The sequence below is a fragment of the Ostrinia nubilalis genome, chromosome 9 (genome assembly GCF_963855985.1).
Source record: "Ostrinia nubilalis chromosome 9, ilOstNubi1.1, whole genome shotgun sequence".
Taxonomy (NCBI): Eukaryota; Metazoa; Arthropoda; class Insecta; order Lepidoptera; family Crambidae; genus Ostrinia; species Ostrinia nubilalis.
This window is the reverse complement of record NC_087096.1, coordinates 14,261,140-14,288,583: the sequence shown is the minus strand read 5'-3', so window position 1 is coordinate 14,288,583 and position 27,444 is coordinate 14,261,140. Positions and strand designations below refer to the sequence as shown.

Sequence of the window (27,444 nt, the reverse complement as noted above, 5' to 3'; positions counted from 1 at the left end):
TATAAAGTCGTTTAATTACAACACATACACAACTAAAAATTGTAAATATTGTAGCTAATGTTCATCATCATCATGTCAGCCATAAATAAATAAATAAAATAAAATCTTTTTATTTACTTTTACAAGCAGGTATTTACATTAATCTGAGGCTGGGGCCTACCTAGTAAGTATTATAGGATAATATTAAGGAATAGGACGTCCACTGTTGAACATAGGCCTCCCCTTATGCTTTCCACGTTGATCGATTGGTAGCGGCATGCGTCCAGAGCCTCCCTGCTACCTTTACGATGTCTATGTTCATAGTGAGCTTGGAAAATAATGTTCATATGAAGTGATTGTTGCCTAGCAGATAAAATTGTCATTCATTCAAATCCACCTCTGACACATGCAACTGATAATTTAATTTACCACCAAAAATTTTAGAAACCTAAGCTTTGACTGCATGGCTTGTTCTTCTTCAAATAAAACTAAAAATACCACAAGTTATCCAATGAAAGATCAAGTTAACAATGGGCCTGCACATGTGCATCAGTGCCTTTGTTTTGTAGTTTTTATTATTATTATACTATTTTTATCAGCAATGATATTATATTTGAATTTAATAGGTTCTGCCAAGGCCGAAAAGGCCAAAATGGCAAACTGGTTATAGTGGTTATGCCTGAATTTTTAGGCAAACTAACGCGCGCAATTTTTGGCTTGAAATCGTGTTTGGGCGATAACATGCAATATTTATGATAAGCTAAAAGCACGAAAATGCTCATTGCGCGTTAATAGGAATTGTGACAAAACAAGCTCACAATGCGTTGTGAAAACCCGCAGCAAGACTGCATAGCGAAATTCGTATAAGGCATAAAAAAAACTACGCGTCGAACTGGACTGTACATGTCTGTCCTGTAAGTTTTCCGCCAGCCACCGCCATTTATACAAAGTTGATGATATCTCAAGGAGCTTGTTTAGGTCGCTCATCATTACTTATCTGACCTTGGGCCGTGTTTTTCTGAGAACGCTCCACCGGCTCCGTCGTCAGACGCCGGGCTCATTGTCTGCTGTTTACTCGCAAACATTGTTTTACACAAGGAAAATACTTGACGATTTAGATCACTGAGATAGCTCTAGAATTTTGTGAATGCATGTTAGTTGTTTAATGCCTTTGGAATAGACTCCACTTGTAAAATGTGGAGTATTTTTACGTTATGATGAGGCGTTACATATCGTTTCATCCACGAAGACGCGCCCCACCATTCATCCGCTAATGTTTGAGTGTTATCTGTACACACTAAATTATCCATGAGTGCACACGCACACTACAATAATGACGCTCGGAATTGCTCGGATCAAATTCCCAGCACCCCGCGCTTCCCTCGACCAAAAATTGGAAGGGCGCATCTTTCGTGGATGCGCCCTTCCAATCGGCGATCCAATCAACGATCTATAGTCGCATTCCCGGAGTCTACTTTTACTGGAATATGATAAGGGTTGAGTTGACGACGAGCCCCATTAGAAGCCTTAAAAGCCAAGATGACTCAGCAATGAGGAACATGACGAAGGGAAAAATATTGTATTTGAGGCACTGTTGATTTTGTTCACGACTCTTGCAGGCGTGATACCCTATAAAACGTGATGTAAACAACGAAGACGCTTTCTCTCCATAGTGTTAGATTATTGGCAATAGTGTTGCAACGACGCAGCGTAGTGTTTATGTCGAATCCAATGAATGAATGTAATGCCGCGTACCACGTGAGCTGGTGTAGGCGGGGTAGTGGGTGTCGCGTCAACTCGGCGTCAAGGTGCCGACTGTCTCAACAGCTGTTGAATTTATTACCCACTTTAACCCCACAAGAGATTGGGGAACAAAGCAATCACCAGTCTAGACTCTAATGTGGTATAAAACAGATTGGGTCATTTCAATTGACAATCATCTTTGCTTTGGCAATAAGGATGTCCCCGACAAATAACGGAAATTTTCTGCGACCTGCCTGATGTTCTGGCAGCAGTAAATTTTGTCCTAATATGAGAGAAAATCCCATGCTGTTGCAAGAAAATACCATTCGGTGTCCGAATTATTTTAAACAGTAGATATGACAGAAACCACGATACGATAACATCCGGTTCAATATCAGTGCAGAGATCTAACATTAAATTCTGAAATTTTCCTCTTGGCATGAAAAAGCCGGAACTGTGTGCACTTTTAGAAGTCTACCAGATAAACGAAATCGGTTATTATAACGTCGCTATCATAAATCAGGTGTTGCTTAGAACGGGGCCAAACAGTGGGCAGGCGGAATGTCATAGTATGAGAAAAGTACGCCGTAATATTCCTATCCTATGTTATGCTTGTCAATGGTATATCACCGCGCAAAGTGCATTGTCTTGTCACTCAATGATGCCTAATTATTATTCTGCTCACACCGTAATTGCATTGCTTGTGATTATTTGTAATTATTATAGTATTATAATGATTAGTATTTGTCTAGCTAACCCGTACCATTATAAAGGAATACAACAATTACTACGTCGGTTAACGTTATGTAACCGGCGCCGATCGTGAGCTAGCTATTTACAGTCATCATTATGCCAGGCTATGCTAAAGAAAGATCAATCATAGCAGCTATGTATCTGTACTGAACGGTGCTTAAAGTGACTCTACAGATGTTTGTAATGTTACAATAAATATGAACTCTCTAGAAACTGATTTAAGTGAAATAAGAAAATGAACCCTGTCAATAGGAGAATGTCAATCTGTTTGGTCGAGTTGTAAGCTCCACGCGTCACATAATCCACTACTCTTCGAAATTCCGTCATCATCTCCCAGTTCTTCAGACTGGAAATGTATATCCATTTGATTAGTCACCTTAAAATTTTGGATCTTTTCATGAGATTTTCCATAATTATGACCACTTAGTTTCTGATGTGTCCATTTTAACCTGCCTGTATGACTGAGTCTAAATCTAGAATAATCATTACACACGATGGATGACACAGTTATAAAGCAGTCGCAAGGTTTTTCCCTTATTGCACTACATCTAAATTCTTCAAATTATTGTGTAACCAGTTCATTATTTATCGAACCCTAAAGTGACTAAATACTTTGGCACTCAATGTGTGAAATGTGCATCACCAAGGTGAAACATTACGGCTGAAAGCCTGTCGGCTGTTGAAACAAGTGTTCCTCTTTTAGCAATCGTAATCAATTAATGAATAATCGCTTGTTTGACTCAGTACACGGTTTATTGTATCGCAATTTAGTCATAATTATGTGTTATCGAACTTAATGATGTCAAATCGAACGTGAAATTTTGTATTGTACGATATTCTACCAATGCGTAGGCATAAAGTCTGTTGTAGAGCTGTTTCATACAGAAGCTTCGTTCATCCATGTTCCTTAGGAACAGTATATACCCAGAACAAGAAGTGGGCCTATGTATCTTCTATCTAGGTCATGGTCTGTGTGCCAAAAAAAAGAATTCATACGTTTACGTACGCGGGTGATTAGTTTTCGCACAAGAATCTATTCTAATACATCTAGACCTAATGTAACAGACTACGTGGAGAAAATTTTCTACCAATAACAAGACTTTATGTACTAATTCATTTACTGAGATCCAAAGTCCTTTCCATATGAGCCCTTGAAATTCTCGGCACTAATTTTGCGGTCGCGGCAGCAGCCAAGATCAAGAACCATAGCGTTGCGTTAATCCATAAACTATGAAGAATCATCGCTTCTGTCCGCAGCATAACAATAAGTTCCGCTAAATAAAATTCCGGCTGTACATCCAGAGGAAAACAAGACTATGCATGTGTAATAAAACGTAATGTACATAACTGACATTGTCTCAGACACCGTGACCATTGGATTTGGCACGCTTTGCTGTTACTCACTTATTTGATTAATTAAGTGCGATTGATACGGTTTACTGTTCCGTATCCACATAATTACCTGGTTTCCACGTAGTTTCTAAATTAGGAATAACTTCTAAGCTTGGATGAAAAAGTCACATGGTTAAAACTTCAAGATGAGCTGTACAACAGCCGTCCACTTCGTTGCAAATTTGTTTGCTAGTGCCCCTCCTCAAATTAAATTAATAGGTTTAAAAAACTTGTGCATATTCTAAATACGAAATTGAAAAGTTATTTTTATGTGTCTGCATGTTGATGTAGCTATAACATCTGCGAATGCATTATTTTTTATTATTTTCAAATACCAATTGGAGGACCTGTTTGTCTGGGTCGGTTAGAAGAATACGAGTGATTTTGTGATCTACAACACTGATATTGAGTTCGCCTGAAGATATCATATAGTATTTCGATTTCAAATTCATAACAAAGACCCAGCAGATTGGGATCAAATATAAACGAGAAGGTATATCGACCACAGACAATGAGACAAGTCGGTGGAGCATGAAGCGTGTCGTCTCAAGAGTATCTGTGACACACAAAACCAATTTAATATTTACTTTATTCGGCGATACAACATTCCGTGCTCTCCCTCTGATAATTATTTCTTTGAAAATTGTTTTTAAAATAGATCTCAACAACTACGTGTTCATTCCAATAGCTGTAAATTGCTCTCCTATTTTACATAATGTCTAGCTAGAGTATTAGTAGTACGACAGACGATCGCTCAAGATTTGCCCTTTATTGGACTAAAAATAAGTTAGTAGGCGTACAGTGCACGCTTACGACATGTTTAGTCATTGGTTTGTTATTGCGGACATCGATACTTCTGGTACAATCTTGTACACGTAGATCTCCAACGTGACACCAAAATGTTAATTTAGAGATATCCTTGTGTGATAATGTTCAATGCACACATCAATCAGGAGTGTCTTGTCCATCTTCCATCTGTTAGAGCATCACATCTTGTTTCCTATCCTTCGTGGCAGGATTATAAAATAATTAGAAATTAAAGATCCTGTTTCTTATCCTTCATGGCAAGATAATAAAACATCAGAAATTACTTTGAAGTAAGTTGTCACGAGGATCAACTTTCAGAACGAACTTTGCTAACGGCTGAAGAACACCATCAACTCTTTATTGTGATGATGACTTGGAGTAGATTTATCTAAAGCAAACTATTTAAGACGAAAAAGACAAATTATACAACGTTACAGGTCACCGGTTGAAGGCCAATAAAGAACGATTGAATGTAAATTGGCAGTGTCCGATCAATTCGTTGCGGATTCTAAAATCTAGAATTGAGTTATCAACGCTGACCAACGCATTATTGCTAACTGGCTATGCGTGTGAGGTTTAGGAGGAAATTAAAATTTCTCTATGTATAGTCTTCTATTGCATTTGTCCTGGAAAAGGCCTACATATCTATCAATAAATGTTCGTTGTACGGACTTGTACGTAACATTATGTTTATTCGTTATCTAGCAAGACATTGTTCGGTGTCGCTTCGTCAATAAACATCACTTCAAATACTTCTTGAGAAATAGGAATACAATTGTACATACCTACAAGTCAATTTATTGGTGTCTTACAAAAATGAGGGCAGTCTTTTGACGCCCGCGCCAGCCAGATTCCTTCCAAGTGTTTAGATTTGGATATAGTGAATTCATTATTTAGGACAACATTCCATGTTTATTCTTGTAAACTGTACCAAGGAAACATGACTTTGTACCAGCGGTTGCGATGTAGAAGCAAATTTATGACGCTGTAAACATTGTCTGAAGTCTAGCTACAATTTGTTTAGTGGATGTAGATACTGTTATGTATGTTTATGTTTAGGTACTTGCAGTCGATGTTGATAGCTCGACTTGTTTTGTTTGCCACTAGTGGTTTTTACTTTTATGAAAAAAGAATCTTAACAATTGTAAACTCAACATCGATGGTTACATTTTACGTTAAATGGAAATAAACATGAAAATGCGGGACTTAAGTTCTTATTACATTACATAGTCGAAATTAATTTTATTGGTTTGTTGGCGATGCGATGTGTGCGCAGTATAAGTGCGCTAGTGTTCTTATGAATATCAGTGTATGTAGAATAGGTTTTTAGTGTGTGTGAATGTCAATTAGTATTAAATGTTAGTTAGTAATTTTATGATTTCTCTTTTATAGGATCCTGCACTGCATGTAAAAATATCTATAGAGTTAAATTTTTTATTATAAGTATCAAGCATGCGGCGAAGGGGGGATCGGACACCAGCCGCTGTACGAGACTTAGTAACCGCAAAAAGCGGATTGGTGCGTGAAGATCGCTTGTGAGTCCGTGTTGGTACCGAGTAGCTGATGTGATTTATTAAATCAGTGCAGTCATATTTATTGCTGCAGATGTCAAATAATAGCCTGGCATCGAGTTGAGAGCGTCTAGACTTTAAGTCAAGGAGTTTGTATTTCTTTAACAAGAGCAAATATGACAGACGCTTGCGGTAGCATTTGTAATGGACTCTGCGTAAAAACTTTTTTTGAACCATTTCAATGCTGTGATTATATTTTTCATAAAGCGGGTTCCAGATAGATACTCCGTACTCTAATTGAGGCCTGACAAGGGATTTGAAGAGATAAATAAGTGTATTAGAGTTTTTAAATTCACGACTAGAACGCATGACAAGACCATACATTTTAAATGCTTTACTGATTATGTTTTGTACATGAATGTCAAGGTGTAATTTACTATCAAGAGTAATTCCCAGATCTTTAATATAACTAACTCTTGCAAGATCCTTGCCGCCCACAGAATAGTTAAACTTACTAATTTTCTTTTTTTTTAGTAAAAGTGATAATTTTACTTTTGTTAAGGCTTAGCTGTAGGTGATTTAGGGAGCAGTAGTGGTTAAATCTAGTCAGGTCATCTTGAAGCAATAGGTGATCCTCTGGACTATTGATACTTCTATAAATTTTGAGGTCATCGGCATATAATAGAATTCGGCTGTGTTTGAAGCAATGTTTAACGTCATTTATGAAGATCACGAACAGAAGAGGGCCTAGGATGGATCCTTGTGGGACACCAAGTGGTTGTTTAACAAGTTCGGCGAAAATGTACTAAGTAATGATATTTCTAGGATCGTCATGGTCAAAATATTCAAAAAGGTTGTGAAATATTTTAAACCTGAGAAAGAGGCCTGAATAACCGTCTGAGAATTTAAAAACCAAAAATAAACTAACGGCCAGAAATTCAGGCAAGACATGATTACTGGTCCGGAAAGAAATAAGACGAGTCTGACTCTTGACTTTTTTACATGTTGTTTCAACATCAACACCGGACGACATGCAAGTATCAGCTGGCTTTGTCGGATACGACTTTACTTATTACTTTAAGTTTTTACTTAACCGTATGTTCAAGCGAATGCGTATTGTGACAAGCATATTATTATTAAAAATAGTCCAAAACAATTTTGTCGTACGTCAGACACACCTACATTAGGTTTTCGTTCGCACAACACAGGAAAGGCTTTATTTTAATTACGATTGGCCTTGTGCAAAACTGCGCATTTCGTGTTAGTGTCTCATTAAAACGACGAAATACGCAAATTCACGTTCCACCTTTAGGGAGGCGGCATGACGCTGCCTCCTAGAATATCACTATACACTTACGTGGTCCCTGTTTCTCTTGCACCTGCTGTATATTCATCGTTTCTCCTACAAAAACATCTGTTTATATTTTCTTATTATTGCTGATATACGTGCATCTTCGTAGGTATATTCCTACATTAGAGAATCACACAGATATTGTATGTAGAATTATACCCATTTTGCCGCATATTGCAGACATTGTAGTGCTAGTCATTACGTAAATAATAGAGGTGACTGTGTTATAGATTTGTTAAGTGCATAACAAGCACACTTCTGCGACAACTCAACGAAGGCTGTGACTATTCAAACTTCATTTATTATCATTAGGTCCCGCTGAGCTGCCTCTCGCTGAGCTAATGATATCAAGGTTGGTGATATCTATCTATCTATTGCAAAACAAAATCATTTATATTTCTGTATTTCTAAACAAACTTTCTCGTTTGTACGTACCTAAGCGATAAATCGCGAAACGAAATGTTAATTTATTTTATGTAAATTCAAATTAACTTGCAATACCAAACTTGTTGTTAGCTCCAAGCAGATGTTTTCAAAAAATCGTTACTGCATTTCGGTGCAGCGGTTTACCACACTGTTCGTTTCTTGAATTAAATAAACTTGTTCTCGTTAATCGCGTGGCGTATTCTGAAGCTGATAGCCCTAACCACAAAGTGTCTGCATTATTGCAGTGGACGGTTATGATCATACTACGACTTGCAATTTGTTAGTCGAACGTGTGGGCGTCATGATTCAATTCAACACCACCAGTGGGTTGCTCAAGGACTTCCCTTTTACTGCACCTATAATACAGAACAGAGGAATCGAAGCTGCACGTGGCTTTAAATGAAGCCATTTTATGTTGATAAAAGCGTCAACATAATTGAGAGTCGGTGACATCAGTGCAGGTAGCCATTTACAAAACTGTTTACAGAACTGCTGATTCTAAAGCTAATCTGGAATATCTTTGTGTTGAAATGCATTGTCGACCTGATTGATTTCGCGATCGTCTTTATCAAACGTTCATTAGATTTTCAGTGGATATTTTGAATAGGCGGATGTAACTTATTTAAGTGCTTGTTGCACCGAATAATAAACATTTGTTCCGTTCGTTTCATAAATTGTATATCAGTGAACAAACTCCCGTATCTATACTTATAATATTATAAAGCTGAAGAGTTTGTTTGTTTGTTTGGTTGAACGCGCTAATCTCAGGAACTACTGGACCGATTTGAAAAATTCTTTTTGTGTTGGATAGCCCGTTAGTTCCTGAAGGCTTTAGGCTATATATCATCACGCTAAGACCAATAGGAGCGGAGCACCAATGAAGAATGTTTCAAATCAGTGATTTTTTTCCTTTTGAGAGCTGACGCTGCGTAAACGGTTAAAGTTTCGCAAAAATCATGTATGACAGAATTGTTCCCCTTTAAAAGTTCTAAAAAAAAGTCCGCGATAGTATATGTCTATCTTTTAAGGTTGGCTCATAGTAACCCTTTTTATGCAAAAAGAAATCTGTTTTATATTAATGCATTATTTGCGGAGGTTTTTTCATAAACATGATATTAATCCTTATCTAAATAAATAAGTTATTCATCACAAGTATTTAATTTTAAACATACTTGGCCTTTACACCATTCGATTTCAATAAATATCTTAGGAGATATCGCAGTTTTAAAATATCATCGCAGCAAAATAATTATCAAGTAGGGTAAGTGCGTTAGTTTTCGTCCAATTATCGGAGTTGCCAACTTTGTGATGCGAAATGAATATCTTAAAATACCCTTACTCATATGTATCATATGTCATTTTAGTCCTTATATAGTCTACTTTACGTTAATATTATATAACAATAAGTAAATACCACGGGTTTTTTTATAAAAAATATTTTATGCAAAAGAGGCGATTTCACTAGTTTTCGTCCAAAAAAATCAGTTTTCGTCCTAGTGTACGCTAGTTTTCGACCACTGTGTAGAAAAAAGGGTGCAGTTGAATTATTAACTTAAAACCAATTCTACAATACAGTAACTATGGATTGTGGTATTTCATTTGAAAGGTAATTTTATTAGCTTTCAAATGATATCAAAAAGATTTCAATAAGTTTCTTACCTAAATTTAGGAAAATATTGCAATAGGTCGAAGGATAAATGGACGAAAACTAATCTACAGGAATAGCTAATTTTAGTTTTCGTCCACCCCAGTGCTTGCTCATGACGTCATGGACGAAAACACAACAACGTTTAAAGCTGTTTTTTGTTTTCGTCCACATCTTTTTAACGGTTTTTATGGGTTTATCACTGTTAAAAAGTGGACGTAAACTAAAATGTTTAATGTAATAGCAATAAAGATCATATTGGAAGAAAAAACATTGTATTTTGTAGGTCCATTGAAGTAAAATGATTATTAAAAATATTAACTAGGTGTCAGGGTTTCCGTCCACGTGGACGAAAACCAAAATCTTGCAAAATTGTTATGCTAGTATTAGTCCAATTAATTATCTAAGATTTCTATACAAAAACTTTAATAAACCCTTAAAATAGTGTTTATTATGCTAATAATTAGACATACGTGCCAAAAACATCACGTAAAGTAGCTAAAACAGTAATTAAACATATCATGAAAGTTCCCTACCGGCACGTTTTTTTTCTAACTTGACGACGTTTTCCATTCACCTGTGTGCAGCAGCAACTTCCGTAGATTTTTTTGGAGTTATTACTTGTCAAATTACATTTTCATGCAGCCAGAACTGTTACTTAGATATTATAGATTGTAACAAGTCCAAACTTGCACGGAAAGCTAGGTTTGTATTCTAATTTTCCGTATTTGTTTGTGGCAAGTCAGTCAAATGGACGAAAACAGGAGCTGGACGGAAAACCGGCGCAATTACCCTACCTACTGCGCGCGCCACTGATGGATCAATGCACGGCCTAAACCGCTGATCGTAGAGACCTGAAACTTGGGCGGTGTGTTCTTTGTAAGACGTAAGCATCTGATAAGAAAAAAGGATTTTCCAAAATTCTACCCCTAAGGAGGTAAAAAGGGGGGGCAAAGTTTGTATGGGATAACGAGATTCCTTCGTTCAATCTACTTCAAATTTCGCATAAGCATTCTATAACAGAATTAATGGAAGATGTGTTTCGTATTTTAGTGAAATGCACCCCCTAACTATGTTAAAAAGGGGTAGAAAGTTATGTTAGTGGTGATTTGCTTCAAAGTTGATATTAATTACTCATTAGTGCATGTTTTTTACAACCATGTCATTTTAAAGACTATCATACTCTAGGGGCCTCCACTTAACCTCGGAGTGGGTGCCCGCTGCGTGCGCTCGCCTAACAATGCATAGTAATGCATGACGGTCATGCCGCGGGCACCTGCTTGCGCTGTATATATATGTCAACGTGAAATTGTGAATTCTGTCAGTTTATAATATAACGCGTTAGATTGTAAACTAACAGTGGGTTAGGTTAGGTTAGATTGTAATTTAACTACGTCAGATTATAATCTGACGAAATTCACAATTTTACGGTGACATATACATAAACTCATTTTCGCGCGAGAGTTTTGGCGGAGGCCCTTGAGGTAGTGGGAGTATTCTTGAGGAAAAGCTCCTTCTCCCACGGCCAGTGGCATGCTAGAAGCTTGGTGATTCTAGCACCCGTAGGAAAAAAAAAGTTTGCCAATAATACTGCGGTAGGTGTAGTTTTCGATTTCGTTGTAAAAAGATAATACCACCGATCAAAGGCCGAGCTGCATGGTTCTATATTGGCTCACATAAAATTCTAAATCCTATTCTTTGTCTTACTACCGATTTGTGTTCATAATAATCTCTCTTCATAATTTTATTTTTCATACTTTTTTTATTCATACATTTTTATTACTACCATCGGAGCTCATAACAGTTAGTAATCATAATTTTTTTATCAATAATGTTACTACCAAGAACCATTTAAATACATAATTTTTATTTTCAGATCTTTTTTCTTCATAACATTCATTGATCATATTGTTTTAATTAATAATGTTGTTACTAAGAACATACTTCAACTCATAATGTTGTTGTTCAGAATAATTTACATTATAACAGACATACTCGTATCTTTAAAAAAATCATATATAATTTAATAGAGTAGATAACCATGCAGAGCATGCAGCATGAAAGCAAGCATGCAGCATGCATTGGTATCTCCTCGTCTCCGGCGCTGCGGGATGTGCAGCCCTTCCGCCCTTGCGTAACGAGGCTCAGGCGCCCACGCTTGCTTCCGCAGCTTCGGCTTTTTGGATCGCCATCGGCGGCTCGGCGACCAGCCTCAGCCGCTCCAGCTCACCCGGGCGCCTGAGCCTCGTTACAGCGGGCGAGGGCTGCCCTCCCTCCGCGCCTCCGGCTTTTAAATTACACTCTAGGGGTAGGGCAGACAAGACTACGTGGAGTCGGTTTTGCAGCGATTCGTTTCTGTCACGTTAGTTTTGTGGCACAAAATATTGCCTGTTGTGGACCATTTCAAATTAATTTCATGTTAAAATACGATTTAATACTAATATAGACATCATGATTTTCAATAATATGGATAAATACACTTATGAGTAATAAATTTATGAAAACAAATATTAGGATACATCACATTTATGAATATTATAGTTATTTATTCGAATGATTATGAGTTTCGATCATTAGTATAGAAAAATATATGAAAACAAATATTAGTAAAAACGAAGTGTATGATTAATGATTTTATGAATATCAATGATTATGTTTTTAAATATGTAGGTTTTAAATTTTTTATGAAGAATGATCATTATGGTATCAAATTGTATGAGAAATATTTTCGGACCTCCAATGATAGGAATTGAAAAGTTATGTAAGAAAATGCGCTACCGAGCTGCATATTCATAAAATATAAGAAAAATTTATTTTCATGTTTATTTAACCTTTAAGATTTTTATATTTTATAAGTATTCAAACATTTAGATAATAACGTTAAAAACATTTAAAAATCGTATGAGAACGTTTTCGACTTCTCCGCGGACGAAGTCGCGGGCGAAAGCTATTTGTAAAATAATTAGACTAAATCACAGAATAAGTAATAGTACAGGTACAGAAGGATTACTCCGCAAGACGATCTAAATAAATGCGAGTCTTGCTACGACGCGATACAGTGGAATTCAGCTCGCAAAGCACTACGTACCTACAATTTTATTCACCTACAAGTTTTGTCTCTTTCTATCGCGTGCCTCTGAACTCTTCTTACGCTGCTAGGGTTGCTATGCTGTCTAGTGAAAAAATAGAATTAATCTACTTAGGTATTTGTAATGAGGTACGTATGTAGGTAAGTATTTGTGTTATTTTACCTTTGTAAAAATAACATTTTAAATATACCTACTTAGGATAAAAAAGTACTTATTTTAATACAATGTCTTCATTCATACCTATTTTAACATAAGACAAATAAATTAAACATACCTACTATCACAGAAGAAAGAATGACATCATACCTACCTACTTACTACGCAAACACGAAACGGCTACATCCTAGAACGAGAGGCATCACCCGAAAATCATATTTGTATTTGGCTTTGCACAAACTTAATCTAATGTTACTCGCTGTACTTTGGCAACAATTTATTTTTTACTGAATATTGTTGGGGTACCTATGCATTATGGTAATAGAACTAGCTTGTCGTAATTTGGTGTATCGATGTTACTCTTCCGTTTCATTTAATTCCGTTTAAATTCGCTGGCGTGAATTTTGTGGTTTCATGTTTTGAGGTGTTTACCTACACGGAAAGGTAATAGTTAATATTTTAACGATAAAATTCTTAAAACATCATAAATTGTATTCAAAAGAAATTATTTATTAAAGGCAAAACATCAAGTCCCGACGGGCGCGCGCGTGACACTCGACTGATATAATACCCGCCGGCGGGGCGCTTCGCTGTAGGTAATTATCGGATGTACCGCGCGGAGTGAGCCAGGCCTGACTAAATTATTAAAAGTGCCTACCCAAAGTCATTATTCCACGCGGACGAAGTCGCGGGCACAGCTAGTGGAATATATTCTTCACGTTTACTTTCAAAATAATACCGTGTTCGGTGGGTTGAAAAATAATCATTTCACCCTTGAATATCTGACGTCACGTTTAAAAAGGTTTTAATCGATTTAGCGTTGTAGAAGCGTTCAGCCACCGCGGTTATAGCTAAATGTTAGACTTTTGAATGCTAAACGATGGAAATCTGGCTTCTTGATAAGATAATGAGATTGATGCGCGAGATAATTGTTGTATTGGCTTGGCACACATAAATGCTAATTAAGATTTGTCAACAAACGAAAAGATAGTTCACTACAGACGCGTCAGGTCAGGCACGTCCGCTCTTGATCTTCGTCTCGTCAGAGAAGCCGGTGACGCAAGTAATATAATTTGTGTAGTGTTATTCCAAAAGTTCTATTTCGGATTCGCGCACCCACCCACAACACAGTGAATCGACTCGCGGTGCACGAGTGGACGTCCCTGAAGAAATTTTGACAAAATCAGTGAATTTATGAAAAATTTAAATTAATATCAGTGTCAAGTTTGAATTGGCAGAACATGGCAGTCTAAAATGAAGCGAAACGTGAGTAAAAGTCGCGATATGCGATGCAGATTGTAATATGAATAGTGATGTTGGTAACATTGATTACATCGTGTTGCCAACAATCTAAATGTTATGTTTACGCTCAACTAAATTCGCATTTAATGCTCTTTGCGGAATCTGGCTTTCAGTTTAAATTGCGGCCCAGTTAATATTACTTATTATTCAAGCAGCTGTGGCCAGCAGCTTCGTACGTGTCAGTATTCTCAATTCCAACTCTTAGTTCAGTTCAGTAACCGAGACCTCATTTCTTTAGATCTGCGTGATGAGTAGAAGGGTTAAGCTACAAGAACTACCAAACATTATAAAAATACAAGAACGTTCATATCCATAGGATAAATCTAATTAGGTAGTAAAATGATTAGTCTACATTATTCCTAAGTAGATCCAGAAACTTAATTGTATTGCTTTCTAATAGTCATTATACAACATCACACTGTCTAGTGTTTTACTATTCTGTTTAAAGGTGACATAATGCCATAATAATGAGTGCAGTAGTCAATAATATGACATGGGTAAAATTTAATATGAATTTAGTATAAAACTCGCTCCAATTTAAACTGTGTGTTAACTTACCTCCTACGTTTGCCCCCAATTCCATTCTACCACTTTATTTCGATCGGCCTTGGAAGTATTTCCAGCGTTAGATTTTCACATAATTTATATTTTTGCGTAAAATACTTTTGTTTGAATATGTAATATTTTTATGCTACTATGCGAACTCATTATCATTAACAAACGTTTAAGATCTTCCGTCTCTTCTAGTTTTATTATCTCGTTAGTTTTAGTTGTGCATTATTTTTCTTGTTTATATGCATTAGCAATAAATTCCAGTTCCAATTAGTTTTCACGTTGTAAATTACAGCACTAGTTATCTGTTTTTCTTAAGTTCGCAATAGTTATCTGTTTTTCTAATTTGCATTAATTAGCAGATTGGATTGAACTCCCGTGAAATTAAAATACGTTTGCCACATTTTTCAAACCTCCCTTGTTTTTACAAACTGTTTCTGAATATTTGAATTATTTTGAATCGATTAAAAACACCTTACACTAACTAGCAGCACTTAAAATTGATTTTATTTCTATTGGTGAAACTGAAAGAAGAGAACGTGAAATTTTTATATCATTGGCTATTTGGATGATTTTATTGTTTAAACAGTACTGCTGAATCAACATAAACAGTAAAGTAACAAAAATTTATTAAAGAAAAATCACTGAAACGTTTCCTTTAAACTTACAAAACACAACCAAGAAAGCGTTATTGAATTGTTTTATGTTAGCATTGTATTAATGTTTTATACCACCATAAAATTCCATACATGGGACTCTGAACCTGAAGATAAAATTCTCAAACTTTACTTTTTAATGTTCCGCAGTAACCGCCGTTTATAGCTTCAAGAGCTCACAAGACACAAGCTAACTTTGGTATTTAAATAGTAAAAACATTAAACGTTATGGAAAGAATCATTAATAACTCTTTTTTTTTTTGACATCTTGAAAGATTTATCACTTCTGCTAAATTGCCTTTTTGTTTTGAACCTCTCCGTGTATGGCAGAGTGCGTCGTCTGAAGACAAACGAACTGCTTACAATCAAAGGCGCATCAGGAAACGTCGTCAACGTTCTTTTAACGGACAATGAACTTGCCTGACAAAGCAAGACTCTTGTCTGGTCCATGATGGACTGGTCTTTTCCAATATTCTGTAATTTTCGCCGACAGTTCTTTGCTCTTTTTGTCATTTGAAGTTGAATGTCATTTGTGCATTATTTTAATCACATAAAATCTAATTTCATAAGGTATTTATTTTATCACTGATCTCTAAAGTTTAAAACAAAAATAAAAAGTGAAGAACCACAGGTTTCGTTCTTAAAAATAGGCTCTAAATTACAGAACCTGACGAAATGAAGGTAATATTTTAATCAGGATTTCACGTGCGGATGATATTGCCGGAACTCCATAAATACGATAAATATAAAAACATTCTGGGCAGAAGTAATTTTTATTCACGTGTAAGCCAGAAATTAAATAAATTAAATCCCATTATGACCAAAGTGTTGTCGCGTATAATGGACTCGGGTAATTCTCCATAATATGGCGATTTCATTAATCATACTTGTAAGGACCGCTGAAGAAAAGTTTATTTTGTAAAAAAAATAATTGTCACAGTCGATAAATTGCTTTGAAGATGATTCACTCATAATTACAATTGCAAAACACTGTACACATTTTATTGTTTTGACTTGGTAATTAAGTTTTAGATAACATCCAATTCCAATCCAAAATACTGAGGGATTCTGCACAAAATGTTAATTTTACTTAAATATTTAAAAAAATTCGCATTCAGCTTTGTAACTTTTAGTTAAATCTGCATTGTTTCCAAATTTTACTAAGGGTTGAATGCCTTGTCGGCTCCCGAAGCTTCTAGTGAGGTTCAAAGCGCAGGCTCGTTTGGAAGTTTCTGGAATCTAAAATGAACCTTATTGATTCGCTGTTCCATTGCCGCTTTTCTTTCTAACAAAACTTGTAGGGGCGGCGTGTATCCCGCAATGGAGCATGTCCATGGAAAAGGTCCGCGACCGAAACTCCCCCAGAGAGATCTCGAACGTTCGCGTGCTTTCGAGAAGCATCGGGTCGGCGCGCAACCCACCGGCTGTATAAATACAGTTGGCGGCCGCCGACCGCCGCAGTATAAATCCAGAAACGATACCGAGCGATTGTTCGACGAGACAGTTATCAGTATTATCGTGTGCATACACGCTACTTTGTGAGTGGACTGTTGTAATCTGTGATATATTCAGTGATTAGGATTAAGTTATGGAATCTCCAGTTGTAGTTGACAAACCACCTGAATACCACGGGACCGCGAGGGAACATGAGGTAGGTAACATTGGATTGTTATTGAAACAATATAAACTTAAAGTTAACTAGAAAATGCAGAAAACTTTTTATTGAAGAAAAATTTACAAAAGAGCTTTGCAAAATTTTTAATAACTTACCTAGAGATTTTATATTTACTTCGGTTTAGTTTTAAAACAACAATTTGCAATGTAATTTTAATTTTGAAAACTTTCTTACCACCTCTTTATTGAAAAAGAAAAAATGATTGATTTTCCATTTTCTTTTTTCCTTATAAGTTGATTAATTGGAAATTGAAATAGTTTTGTGCATTTTCCGCTATAATAAAAGTAGAAATACTCAATATATTTTACTATGTGAAGCGTTGAGGCTAATGATAGCTATTTAGAGGTAATGACGAGGTGTCTGTCAAATTATGGCCATTAGAATATTTCCCTTGTTAAACTCTGGAAACCAGCCAGGTGGAAGCATGGTCATTGCGAGGCCGTGCCTTATTGTTTATATTTACCACTTGATAAACGCGACTCATTTCTACTTCTGATTCATCCAAACTACCAAACTATTTCAAATCTCTTCTGAAATTGACAGATTTACTATTGTAATAATTTTATCAATGTGGTGAAACGTTTTGGAGCTGATGGAAGCGCTCTTTCAGGACTCAATTCTTTAGATTACTCCCCATGTTTTTGAGTCTTAAAAATTGATTGAATTGATCATTAGTTTTTCGATTGTTTGATTTTTAGTTAATTTGAGATCTGCCCAACTCTGATCTTAACTACTTTCAACTAAAGCAGTCCCAATAATAAGGACGATCAAACTCCTAGTTTACCTAGCAAATAAATCATTCCAAATGTGTAAGCATTTGTGTAGGTCTGCAAACTGTATAGTGTATAGCATGTAAACAGTTTTGACGTCACGTGCGCAAGAGTCGCGTTGAGTCACCCCAGACGCTGAACGCGGCGCAACGGCCGAAATGCCATTTATAGACGTTAGACCTTAAAATAATACAAATTATAAGGTGCAATTAACGTCGGGTAACGGGTTACATAAACTTTTATGAGTAAAAAATAAAACCTTGACGATTTATTACTTTTTTGAGTGATTTTGAAAAGAACAGTTATGAATAACAAAATTGTTGAATACTTCGGAACACAACAATTAAGATAACAATGAGGAAATACAATGAATTTATGAAAACAATTAACAAAAGCATCCAGCAGCTACATTTGTAGAATGACTAATCCCAATAAACAATGAGGATCAGTACTGTTGTAGAAAATTCAATAAAACTAGTATCTACGTTAATCTTTAAGACATAAGAAAGATATATCTTTTTGAATTATCCAAATCGGACCATTACTTACGAAGATATTAAGTAATAAACATAGGCCGTTTTTGCCGCTAAAAGTCAACGTACGCAAGGCCGCGTGACGTCATTATATCCGAATCGAGCGCAGCCGGCGTACTAATGGGATGGAAAATATTTTTTTCCGGCTAAACTATCAGTTTTAGAAAAAAACTTTTAATAACATTTATTCTTCAAAATAAAGTAACCTATCGACCAGTAATTTTTAAAAATAAAAATTGTGAAAAATAAGTATTGCTATGTCCAAAAACCACATTTTCATAGGATTCGATGCAATGCGGAGACGCGGTTGGGGTGAGTGTAACTTAATGATTGTTTGTATTGAACATAATAATACATAATATGATGCTAATACCCAGTTTCTGGCCTGGGGGGGGGGGATAAGTCATACCCAGCTTATAGCCTAGGGGGAGGGGCAAGCCTTACCCAGCTTCTGGCCTTGGTGGGAGGGGGGAGAGGCAAGTCATACCCAGTTTCTGGCCTGGGGGAGGGGGGGGGGGGGGTAAGTAATACCCAGCTTCCAGCCGAGGGGGAGTCATACCTAGCTTATGCTTATGGACTGGGGGAAGGGGCTAGCCTTACCCAGTTTCTGGCTTGGGGAGAGGGGGGGGGGGGGGAGGGGTCAAGTCATAACCAGTTTCTAGGGCTGGGGGGAGGGGCTAGCCTTACCCAGCTTATGGCCTGGGGGAGAGGGGGGGGTCAAGTCATACCCAGTTTCTGGCATTTCTGGCATGGGGGGGGGTGTCATACCCAGCTTCTGGCCGAAGGGGAGTCATATCCAGCTTATGCTTATGGCCTGGGGGTAGGGGCAAGCCTTACCTAGCTTCTGGCCTGGGGGGAGGGGGAGGGGTCAAGTCATACCCAGTTTCGGGCCGGGAGGGGGGGGGGGGGGGTAAATCATACCCAACTTCTGGCCGAGGGGGAAGTCATGCCCAGCTTATGACCTGGGGAGAGGAGAGGGGCGGGGTAGTCATACCCAGCTTCTAGGCTAAGATTAAATAGATTTCCAGCACGGAGCGGCTGTCCTTTCCTGCAGCAGCTGGCCCGCCCATGGGAACGGCGAATAGATAGGTAGTTGCGTAGGTTTAACTCAGAAAAACTAAATAACAGGTAGGTATTATTAAGTGTACATCGAAATGATTTTCATAGCAATGTCTTATTGTTAGAAGTTATACCTTATTGTTAGAAGTAAATAAATTAATACTTATACATTTTTATATTTTACTTGGAAGAAGATATGACTCTAACAACACTTATGTACACTTTATTTGAATAAATCGCCAAATATACCACCGCGGAGACCCCAATCGCGTCTCTGCGTGCCATTGAATCGTATGAGCGTATGGATTTTTTGCGTTATTTTTCACAATTTCCATTTTTAAAAATTACCTATCGATAGCTTACTTTATTCTGATGAATAAATGTCATTACAAGTTTTTCTCTAAAACTGATAATTTGGCTAGAAAAAAATATTTTCTATCCACGCAGTACGCCGGCAGCGTTCGGATCGGATATAATGACGTCATCGTCCCCGCGCAGGGCGGTCAGTGAACTTTTTTAGTAATTTGGCCATAACTTCGTCAATTTTTGTCGTAGAACAAAAATTTTTGCACTGTGTATTAAGGATTTCTTAGCCCTATAAATCTGCATTCACAGCTAAAAATCGAAATGATCCTCATTGCTTGACGATATTACTTTGAAAGAGCAAAATTGCTGCAAATCAATTCGAAAGAAAGCCAAGTCATCCCTAGATGATAAATAATAATATGATAATAGAATAGAGTATATTTTAGAAGTAGAGGCAACTCTCATATTATAATAAATTGCCGGACTATGATGTACCTACTTCAAAACATCTTTCAGATTCTGGCGCCGGTGAGTTTTCGCTAATGATAACAACTCCCATCTGCTTTCACTCCCAAGTGCATTCCAGCCTAAATTCTGTTCCTTTGCGGAACTTATCCATACACTTCGGGTTCGATAGCGCTCTTTGAAATACTGCACACCGAACTTGCTACCTGCTTCTAATAATAACTTTCAACCTTTTGGGAGACTCTTCAGACACTTGGCTGTTTGCTTCTTCATAAACAATAATGCCACATTTTTCCACCTTTGCCAAGTTCAGGGCCGTTTGGCCGGTTTGCTAAAATCCGTCCTCTCGTAAATCCGCGACTTGTAAACATTGGCCATAATATTAGCCGGTGATGTCACCCCAGTATTTATCTTAGATGGCAAAATACATACCGCGTACATAAACGAACATATAGGTGATTCTAAAGGTGTGTGTCATATGACACCTACACCAGCTGGCTCTGATGCAAATATGGTTTTCAGTTTAGTCTTTCGGATGACGGTGACTACTTTGTCTTTATTAGTAAATCCGAGATTACTGGACTTCTCGACATTCTTAAAAAGGATCGATATGTCTAACTTCCTGTGAATTAATTAATAGGTCAGTTTCAAAATAGGTAAAAACGTGTTTTCCTACGCAAATGTTTCTTCACAGAGGCTTTGTTCTTGAATATAGATGGGTGCATTAGTCTCGGCTGCGTCTTTCCAAGGATAAAAAAAATTATCAATTTGAAATCTTCCAACTTCGGACCGTTTTTGTTGATTTTTTGTGCACTCACGCGATTCTGCGTAACGGTTTCATATTGAAGCAGCTAATCAAACCACATATAGTTATTGTTATAGTAATAGAACACGGGGTCGTTGACACCAGTTGCGTCAGATGAATCAACGGTGGTACGTGCGGTTAATATTAATCGTTTGTTTTTAGCTTCGCCTGAACTTTTACATGCCTATTCAGCACATCAATAATTTGAAATTATTTCGAGGGTTTTATTCCTTTCAACGATATTTAGTTCATATAAATTCCAGTGAATGAAATCCATAACGATGTTATCCGTTCCATGAATGGTCAGAGTTCCTGAAATGTTGTGACTTCGTTCCAAAGAGTCACGATACGGTGCACGTGCCACTTGTATTATTGTTATTGCACGTTTTTCCGACGAAACGTCCTCTTCGTTCGCGATTGTATGACGCAACGCGATCGGTTTTTGTTCACCTCTGCCCACCTCGGTGATGATGATGTCATCTTGTAAATACATCGGTCTGCCTAAAGTTTATGTAACTCGTATGTGACTTTTTCTAATTCGCGTGGATTCGATTGGTCTCGTAATTCTTATTCGCATTTGGATTCCTATTTGCATTTGGATTTGGTTGTTTGCACTTTCTGCCGGATATGTCTATTTTTATAGGCATGCTAGAACTGGGTTAGTGGCAGTATAATTATGCAAAGTTCTGTAATTCATGTGGGAATTACTTTTTTTATTGGAAGTCTTTCATTTAGTATAATTTTTTTAATAGGAATTGTTTTTAGTTTTATTTTATAAACTCGACTCAACTTGCTTTAAAATGTTAAATTTATTTTCTAGTAGTCTGAAGTTTAAATCGATTTGCGCAGTTGTAAGGTGAACGTACTCTGCAAAGTTACCGTGTTTGCCTGACGGCAAAAACTGGCAAAAACTTACGCCTACATTCAACACAATGACAAAACACAACTGCGATGGATGCATATTAAAGTATTTCTTCTCGAATAATTTGTTTGATGTATCAGGTTTAAAAAAATAAACACCAGTTAGCGATCAGAGCATTAACGATGCAACTGTCAATCGTGCTGCGCGCACGCTATATTTGCGTGATCACGAATTCCTGATTGTTTAAATACCTATTTAAGTTTTTATCGGACCTTGCGCTTTACCTTTAAAATTGTCTTATCTATCTGGCACCCGAATCGTTTTACTACAATTTCGTGAATAATTATAACGAGTTTATTCGTCAACACACGAAAGTCGCGACAGTGAGGTCGCCGGGGCGTCCTTGCCGTATATGGCGAACTCTTCGCGTAAGTACTTTGTATGAGCGCCACCTGCGCGGCTACATCCGTGTCTGGATATCGGAGAAATCGATGCATTTTTACTTTTCATTTCCTGTTTTGTGAATGACACTTTTTTGCTAAGATTACGAACTGTCTTCTTTGTTTGAGGCTACTACTGACCACGTCTCTTACCTAATAACGGTTACAGATATGAGCGTATCCAGGGTTGGGCAACTGCCCCCCTCGAATTCTCTTTGAAGGAGCTATACTCTGATTTTTAATTCGTCGGAATTTTGACATTTCAGAAGTGTGGCCAACATTGAAACGTTCCCACTAAGAACGGAGAGCATTTTCACAAATTAAAAAATAATCCTTTCTTGAATTTAAGGTTTCACTTGAAAAACTAAGGCTTAAAAATGTACTGATCATTTCAAATTGGTTATTTGAATTTTTATTATCATATTTTTGAAGTTACAAAAAAAATTGGGAAATTATTTTTCTATTACTGGACTCCCTGGCCTATAATCCATGGGTTACAAACCTTTTTTATGAAAATCCATTTGTTAATAAAATCTTAGCTTCATAAAATAACCAATTTAACGAGATGCCAATTTTATAATCCAAGTTGATTATGATGACTATAATGATGATTGATGATCAATACATATTTTCATTTATGATAATATGTTGTTTTACTGTGTTAAAAACACGTTTTTTTCTATTTAATCTCTAAAATGTACATAATAATTAGTGTACATTAAATTCACAAAACAAACAATAGTTCATTCTTGTAAGTTGTACTTAATGAAATTTCATTTCATATTATTTATTAATAATTCAAAGCAAAAAAGGCTTATTACATCTGAATTGTCAAAAAATGACAGCTGTCAGAATTCCGTCGAATTAAAAATCGGACTTTAAGTCAAACTATCTGACATAAATCTGACCCCCCCTAGGCCAGAAGCTGGTTACGCCCATGGTCACAGACATGTTTGAAATGCTCAAAATACGTTATCTTTACAGAAACTATTTCAAAAATATTTGCGAAACCCGTAAATGGGAAGTTTTAATCGCAAAGAGCGAGAAAAACTCACGTAAAACGCATCCTTACACTTATCCCCAGCATAATTCTTCTTCCTCGGTCCCTCACTGATGAGGATCGCGACCACAGATAGTGTTCCTCCACAGACTGCGGTCATAAGCTGTGTGGACCGCACGATGCAAACCCCAGCAATAATACTTAGAATAGAATAGTTTTTATTTTTTTATTTATTTATTTGAAAGAAAGACATACAAGCAGGAAAAACATAGGTACACAATGAAGGAGATACACAAATGTACAGATAGCTGCTTGTGCCCATCTGACAAAAAGGCACCCGCTTAGCATACATCAAGACCGCCAGGGCTTGTCTCGAAACTGATTTTCAGCGGGGGCCCTCTGTTGTCAGCAGGGGGGCGCAATGTACACGAAAAGAAGAAGAAAAACAGGGCAATCATAAAAGAGTAAACAAACAAAAACTTCCCGCGGGTGTCGTAAGAGGCGACTTAGGGACTACACATCAAACAGAGAACGGGCAGCAGCGCTCTCTGACAAACATAAATCTTTTAAACTGCGATCTCCAACCCGCCTGCCAAGCGTGGGGATTATGGCAAAACCCTCTACTATAGTGGAGGAGGCTCATAGTCCAGCGGTGGACTGTAAAGGGCTGTTGATGAAACAAACAAAAAACACCATAACAATTAAATTTATATTGAAAGCTTAGCTTTTTATCTTCCAATGCTGACGTCGACTCGTCCTGTCCACAGCGCGGCTTCCCGTTTGATGAGGAGGAGGGCTCGGGCGCGTGGAGCGAGCTCGCGGCGCGGCACCCAGACATAGCGGCGCGCCTGCGCCAGCGGCCCGCCACCTGGGCGCGCAAGCGGCGGCCCTCCAGCCAGGACGCCACAGAAGGTAACATAACACTCTTTTAAACACTCGCGACTAAACATCGCACCCCCCGGTGCGACATTGTCACTTATGCAAATAATATGTAGTTTTTCAGGAGAAGCATTTAAAAATTGACACCTCACAAAACAATGATTCAAGAATATAATACACTCGGCATCAAATAAATCGCACCTCCCGCGACAAGCACTTATCAAACGTATGCATCCCCACTTCCCACCAACATTGGTACCATTTGAAAACCTAGTTCTAAACTTCATTTCATTAAAGGAAAGGTTTTTACCCCAAAAATGTGTCTTTACAAGGATCCAAAGTCACTTCTTCAAAAAATAGGTAGTTACGCTATAGCCATTTTTTATGTGACTATAAAACTGTTAAGTTAGGATTAATCGCTATCCATCTGTTAAAGAGGACACGTGAGATCTTTATTTAGTTTTATAACCATAAAAATTGGTCTAATTGATCCCAGAGGTGAGCCCAAAGTGAGGTCTATTTTCAAGTCACATTTATGGTATATGTTAATCATTTATTTAGAAATGAAGTGTATTTTTCTCTAAGGATATTTATTGGGCTTTCAAATAACACCAATATTGTTGGGGTACCATAATTGTGTCAGAAGAAAATCTTTAAAGTTCGCGTCGCGGAAGGTGCGGTTTATTTGATGTTGAGTGTAGATGAGATGAGAGGAACAGCATATACCTATTACAGTGTAATGAAACTATTCGTACTACAAAAGTAACGTTATCGCACCAAGTAAAGGGGTGCTTTAGGATTATTTTTGGATATTTAACAAATTTTTTTGCAAAAGTGACAGTGTCGCACCGGGGGTGCGATATGGAATCACTCTATTTGCTCCGAGCGATCGCAAGAATGACTAATAGAAGATAAATAAATATGGTACCATTTTAATAGAAACATACATAGTCATTCTGTTCTTAAGATCGCTCGGAACCAAACACAACGGTGATTCCATATTTTTGCCCATAAGTTAAGTAATATAAGCAGCAGCAATATAACAAGCAATGTCATTACCATTCAAGGTTGCGTTATCAGGATATAATTAATTGAAACCTCTCACTTTTAACACAAGCAAACTAGGTGTAGTTTGCTAATTGAATCGTTGACAGATTGACCATTAATAACTGAATTACATTCATCTGTTATTATAATACTTAAAAACGTTAACTAAAGTTTTTTTTAATCACATTAGTGCCAACAGACTCACTGATCGGGGCGTTTCACCTTCGCAGGTTGTGTAACCAAACGTTCCCTCGTTGCAGATTTCGGCGAGAGCTTCGGCGGCTTCGACAGATTCCCCTTCGACGACATCCCGCCAGAGTTCAGGGAGCACTTCCCCACGCACTGGAACCGCAGGTACAGCGCGCGCGACGAGCCCCCGCCCCCCGCGCCCGCGGCCCCCTCCCCCTCCCCGCAGCACAGCAGCGCCGCCACACAGACCGAGCCCGCCCCCTCCCCCGCCACCGCCCCCTCGTCTCACCTGCCGCAGTACGGCCTCCGCAACACCGTCGACCTCGGCCAGAGGAGCGCCGCCGACCCCAGCCTGGTTGATGCGGACGACCGGGGCCAACGGTCCATGTCCGCACCCCCCGACGGCTACGCGCACGACCAGAACAACCCCAGCATGAGCTCGCCCAACCACCCGGAGCACGCGGAGCCGCAGCCCTCCAACGTGCGCCACATCCCCATCTTCGTGGAGGGCCGCGACGAGCCCGTCATCAACAAGTCGGCGCACTTCGGCGAGCCCAAGCCGGCCTACGCGCCGCCGCCGCAGCCGACAGCGCACAACTACGCCGACTTCGACGACGGCCCCGCCTTCCACGCGCCGCCGAACTTCTCGCGGGCGTTCGGCACCCCCTTCAACAAAGGCTTCCGGCAGGGCCCGCAGCCTTTCGTCCAGCAGAAGGTGTATCCGCAGACCGCATTCGCGCGCGGCGCCTCCCCGCAGCGCTCGCAGTCGCCGAAACCACAGCCGCACCCCGATGAACACTACGTGAAGGTGCCCGTGCACCACGAGCACGCGCCGCCCAGACCGGAGCCCCAGCCGCGGCCGCAACCGCAACCGCAACAACAGCAGCCGCAGCAGAAGCCCGCGCCGCAACAGCAAGCGCCGCCGAAGCAGCCGACGCCGCCGCCGCAGCCCAAACCGCAGCCTCCCTCCGCGAACGACCCCATAACCCAGATCCTTAGCATTCAAACTGACGTCCTCAACCTGATGTCCGAAGTGGAAAACTTCACCGGTACCAAAAAAGACAAGAGATATTTATTCCTAGATGAGATGCTGACGAGGAATCTCATTAAGTTAGACAATATTGAAACGGAGGGCAAGGAGAACATCAGGCAGGCCCGGAAGGAGGCGATCAAATGTATTCAAAAGTGTATAGCGGTTTTAGAGGCGAAAGCCGAAAAGGGGAGCAACGCGGCGGCGAGCCAGGACGTAGTTATGAATGAAAACGCCGAGCCGGTCGATCCGGTCGCGGTGAACGGCGCGGAGGTCGAGATGAAGGACGCGCCGGTCGAGCAGCAGACGGCCGAAGCGCAGAAGGAGGAGGCGCACAGTACACAGTCACAACAAGAGATTAAAGATACCAAACCCCAGGAGGAGAAAGTGGAGGCGGCCGAGGTCCCCGCCGCGCAGGTCGCTGCTGAGCCCCAGGCCGCCGACACGCGGCCCGAAGAGAAAGCCCCCGAACAAAACGCAGAGCAAAAGGACCAGGAGACGACAGATAAAAAACCTAGCCCCAAAAAGGGTGGCAAAAACGTAAAAAAGAGAGATAAGAGTAAGGATAATAAAGAAAAGGATAGCAATAAGGAACAAACGGAGAAGAAAGAGACGGAAGCCACGATGCAAGTGGACGCGACGGGCGACGCGGCCGTGGCGATGGAGCTGGACGGTGCTGCTAGTCAATAGTTTAGCTTTGCCTTAGTGAATGAATTACTCGATGTAGATACGCGTATATCCGCCGCACGGGGCCACTCTGCCTTCTTTCCTCTTCGTGTTGATTCTCTGTGCGTAAATAACACAAGTGTTGACATATTATAGTGTTTATGTTTGTACAATTTACGTTTTTAATATTAAAACAAGATATGTAAAGGAATTTGTTGTCCTTCAGGATTTGGAATGGTCTCCTCTTATTTAAATCCTAATATTTAATTAATTTATTGTTTATCATACTTGATAACAACATTTTCGTAATAAATATTGAGTCCACAAAAAAGGTTCTGTTATTTTCTTCATTTCCC

At 38.7% G+C, this 27,444-nt stretch overlaps 1 protein-coding gene across 2 annotated transcripts; it reads left to right on the top strand.

Moving 5' to 3' along the window:
- Positions 1–13,987: 13,987 nt before the first annotated feature.
- LOC135074721 (BAG domain-containing protein Samui) lies at positions 13,988–27,419 on the top strand. Of its 2 annotated transcripts, none has more exons than XM_063969088.1 (3): positions 13,988–14,118; positions 24,045–24,189; positions 25,464–27,419. In XM_063969088.1, exons 1-3 carry the CDS (start codon positions 14,107–14,109, stop codon positions 27,110–27,112), a joined length of 1,806 nt encoding a protein of 601 aa, XP_063825158.1. In that variant the 5' UTR covers positions 13,988–14,106; the 3' UTR covers positions 27,113–27,419. The 2 variants fall into 2 exon arrangements, with proteins under 2 accessions (XP_063825158.1, XP_063825157.1); XM_063969087.1 differs by lacking the exon at positions 13,988–14,118 and adding an exon at positions 16,809–17,013.
- The last annotated feature ends 25 nt before the right edge of the window (positions 27,420–27,444 follow it).

Coding starts and splice junctions, on each gene's coding strand:
- LOC135074721 (XM_063969087.1), top strand. CDS start 16,951: ATGGAATCTCCAGTTGTAGTTGACAAACCACCTGAATACCACGGGACC. Junction 17,014..24,044: donor GGACCGCGAGGGAACATGAG/GTAGGTAACATT, acceptor TCCTGTCCACAG/CGCGGCTTCCCGTTTGATGA. Junction 24,190..25,463: donor CAGCCAGGACGCCACAGAAG/GTAACATAACAC, acceptor CCCTCGTTGCAG/ATTTCGGCGAGAGCTTCGGC.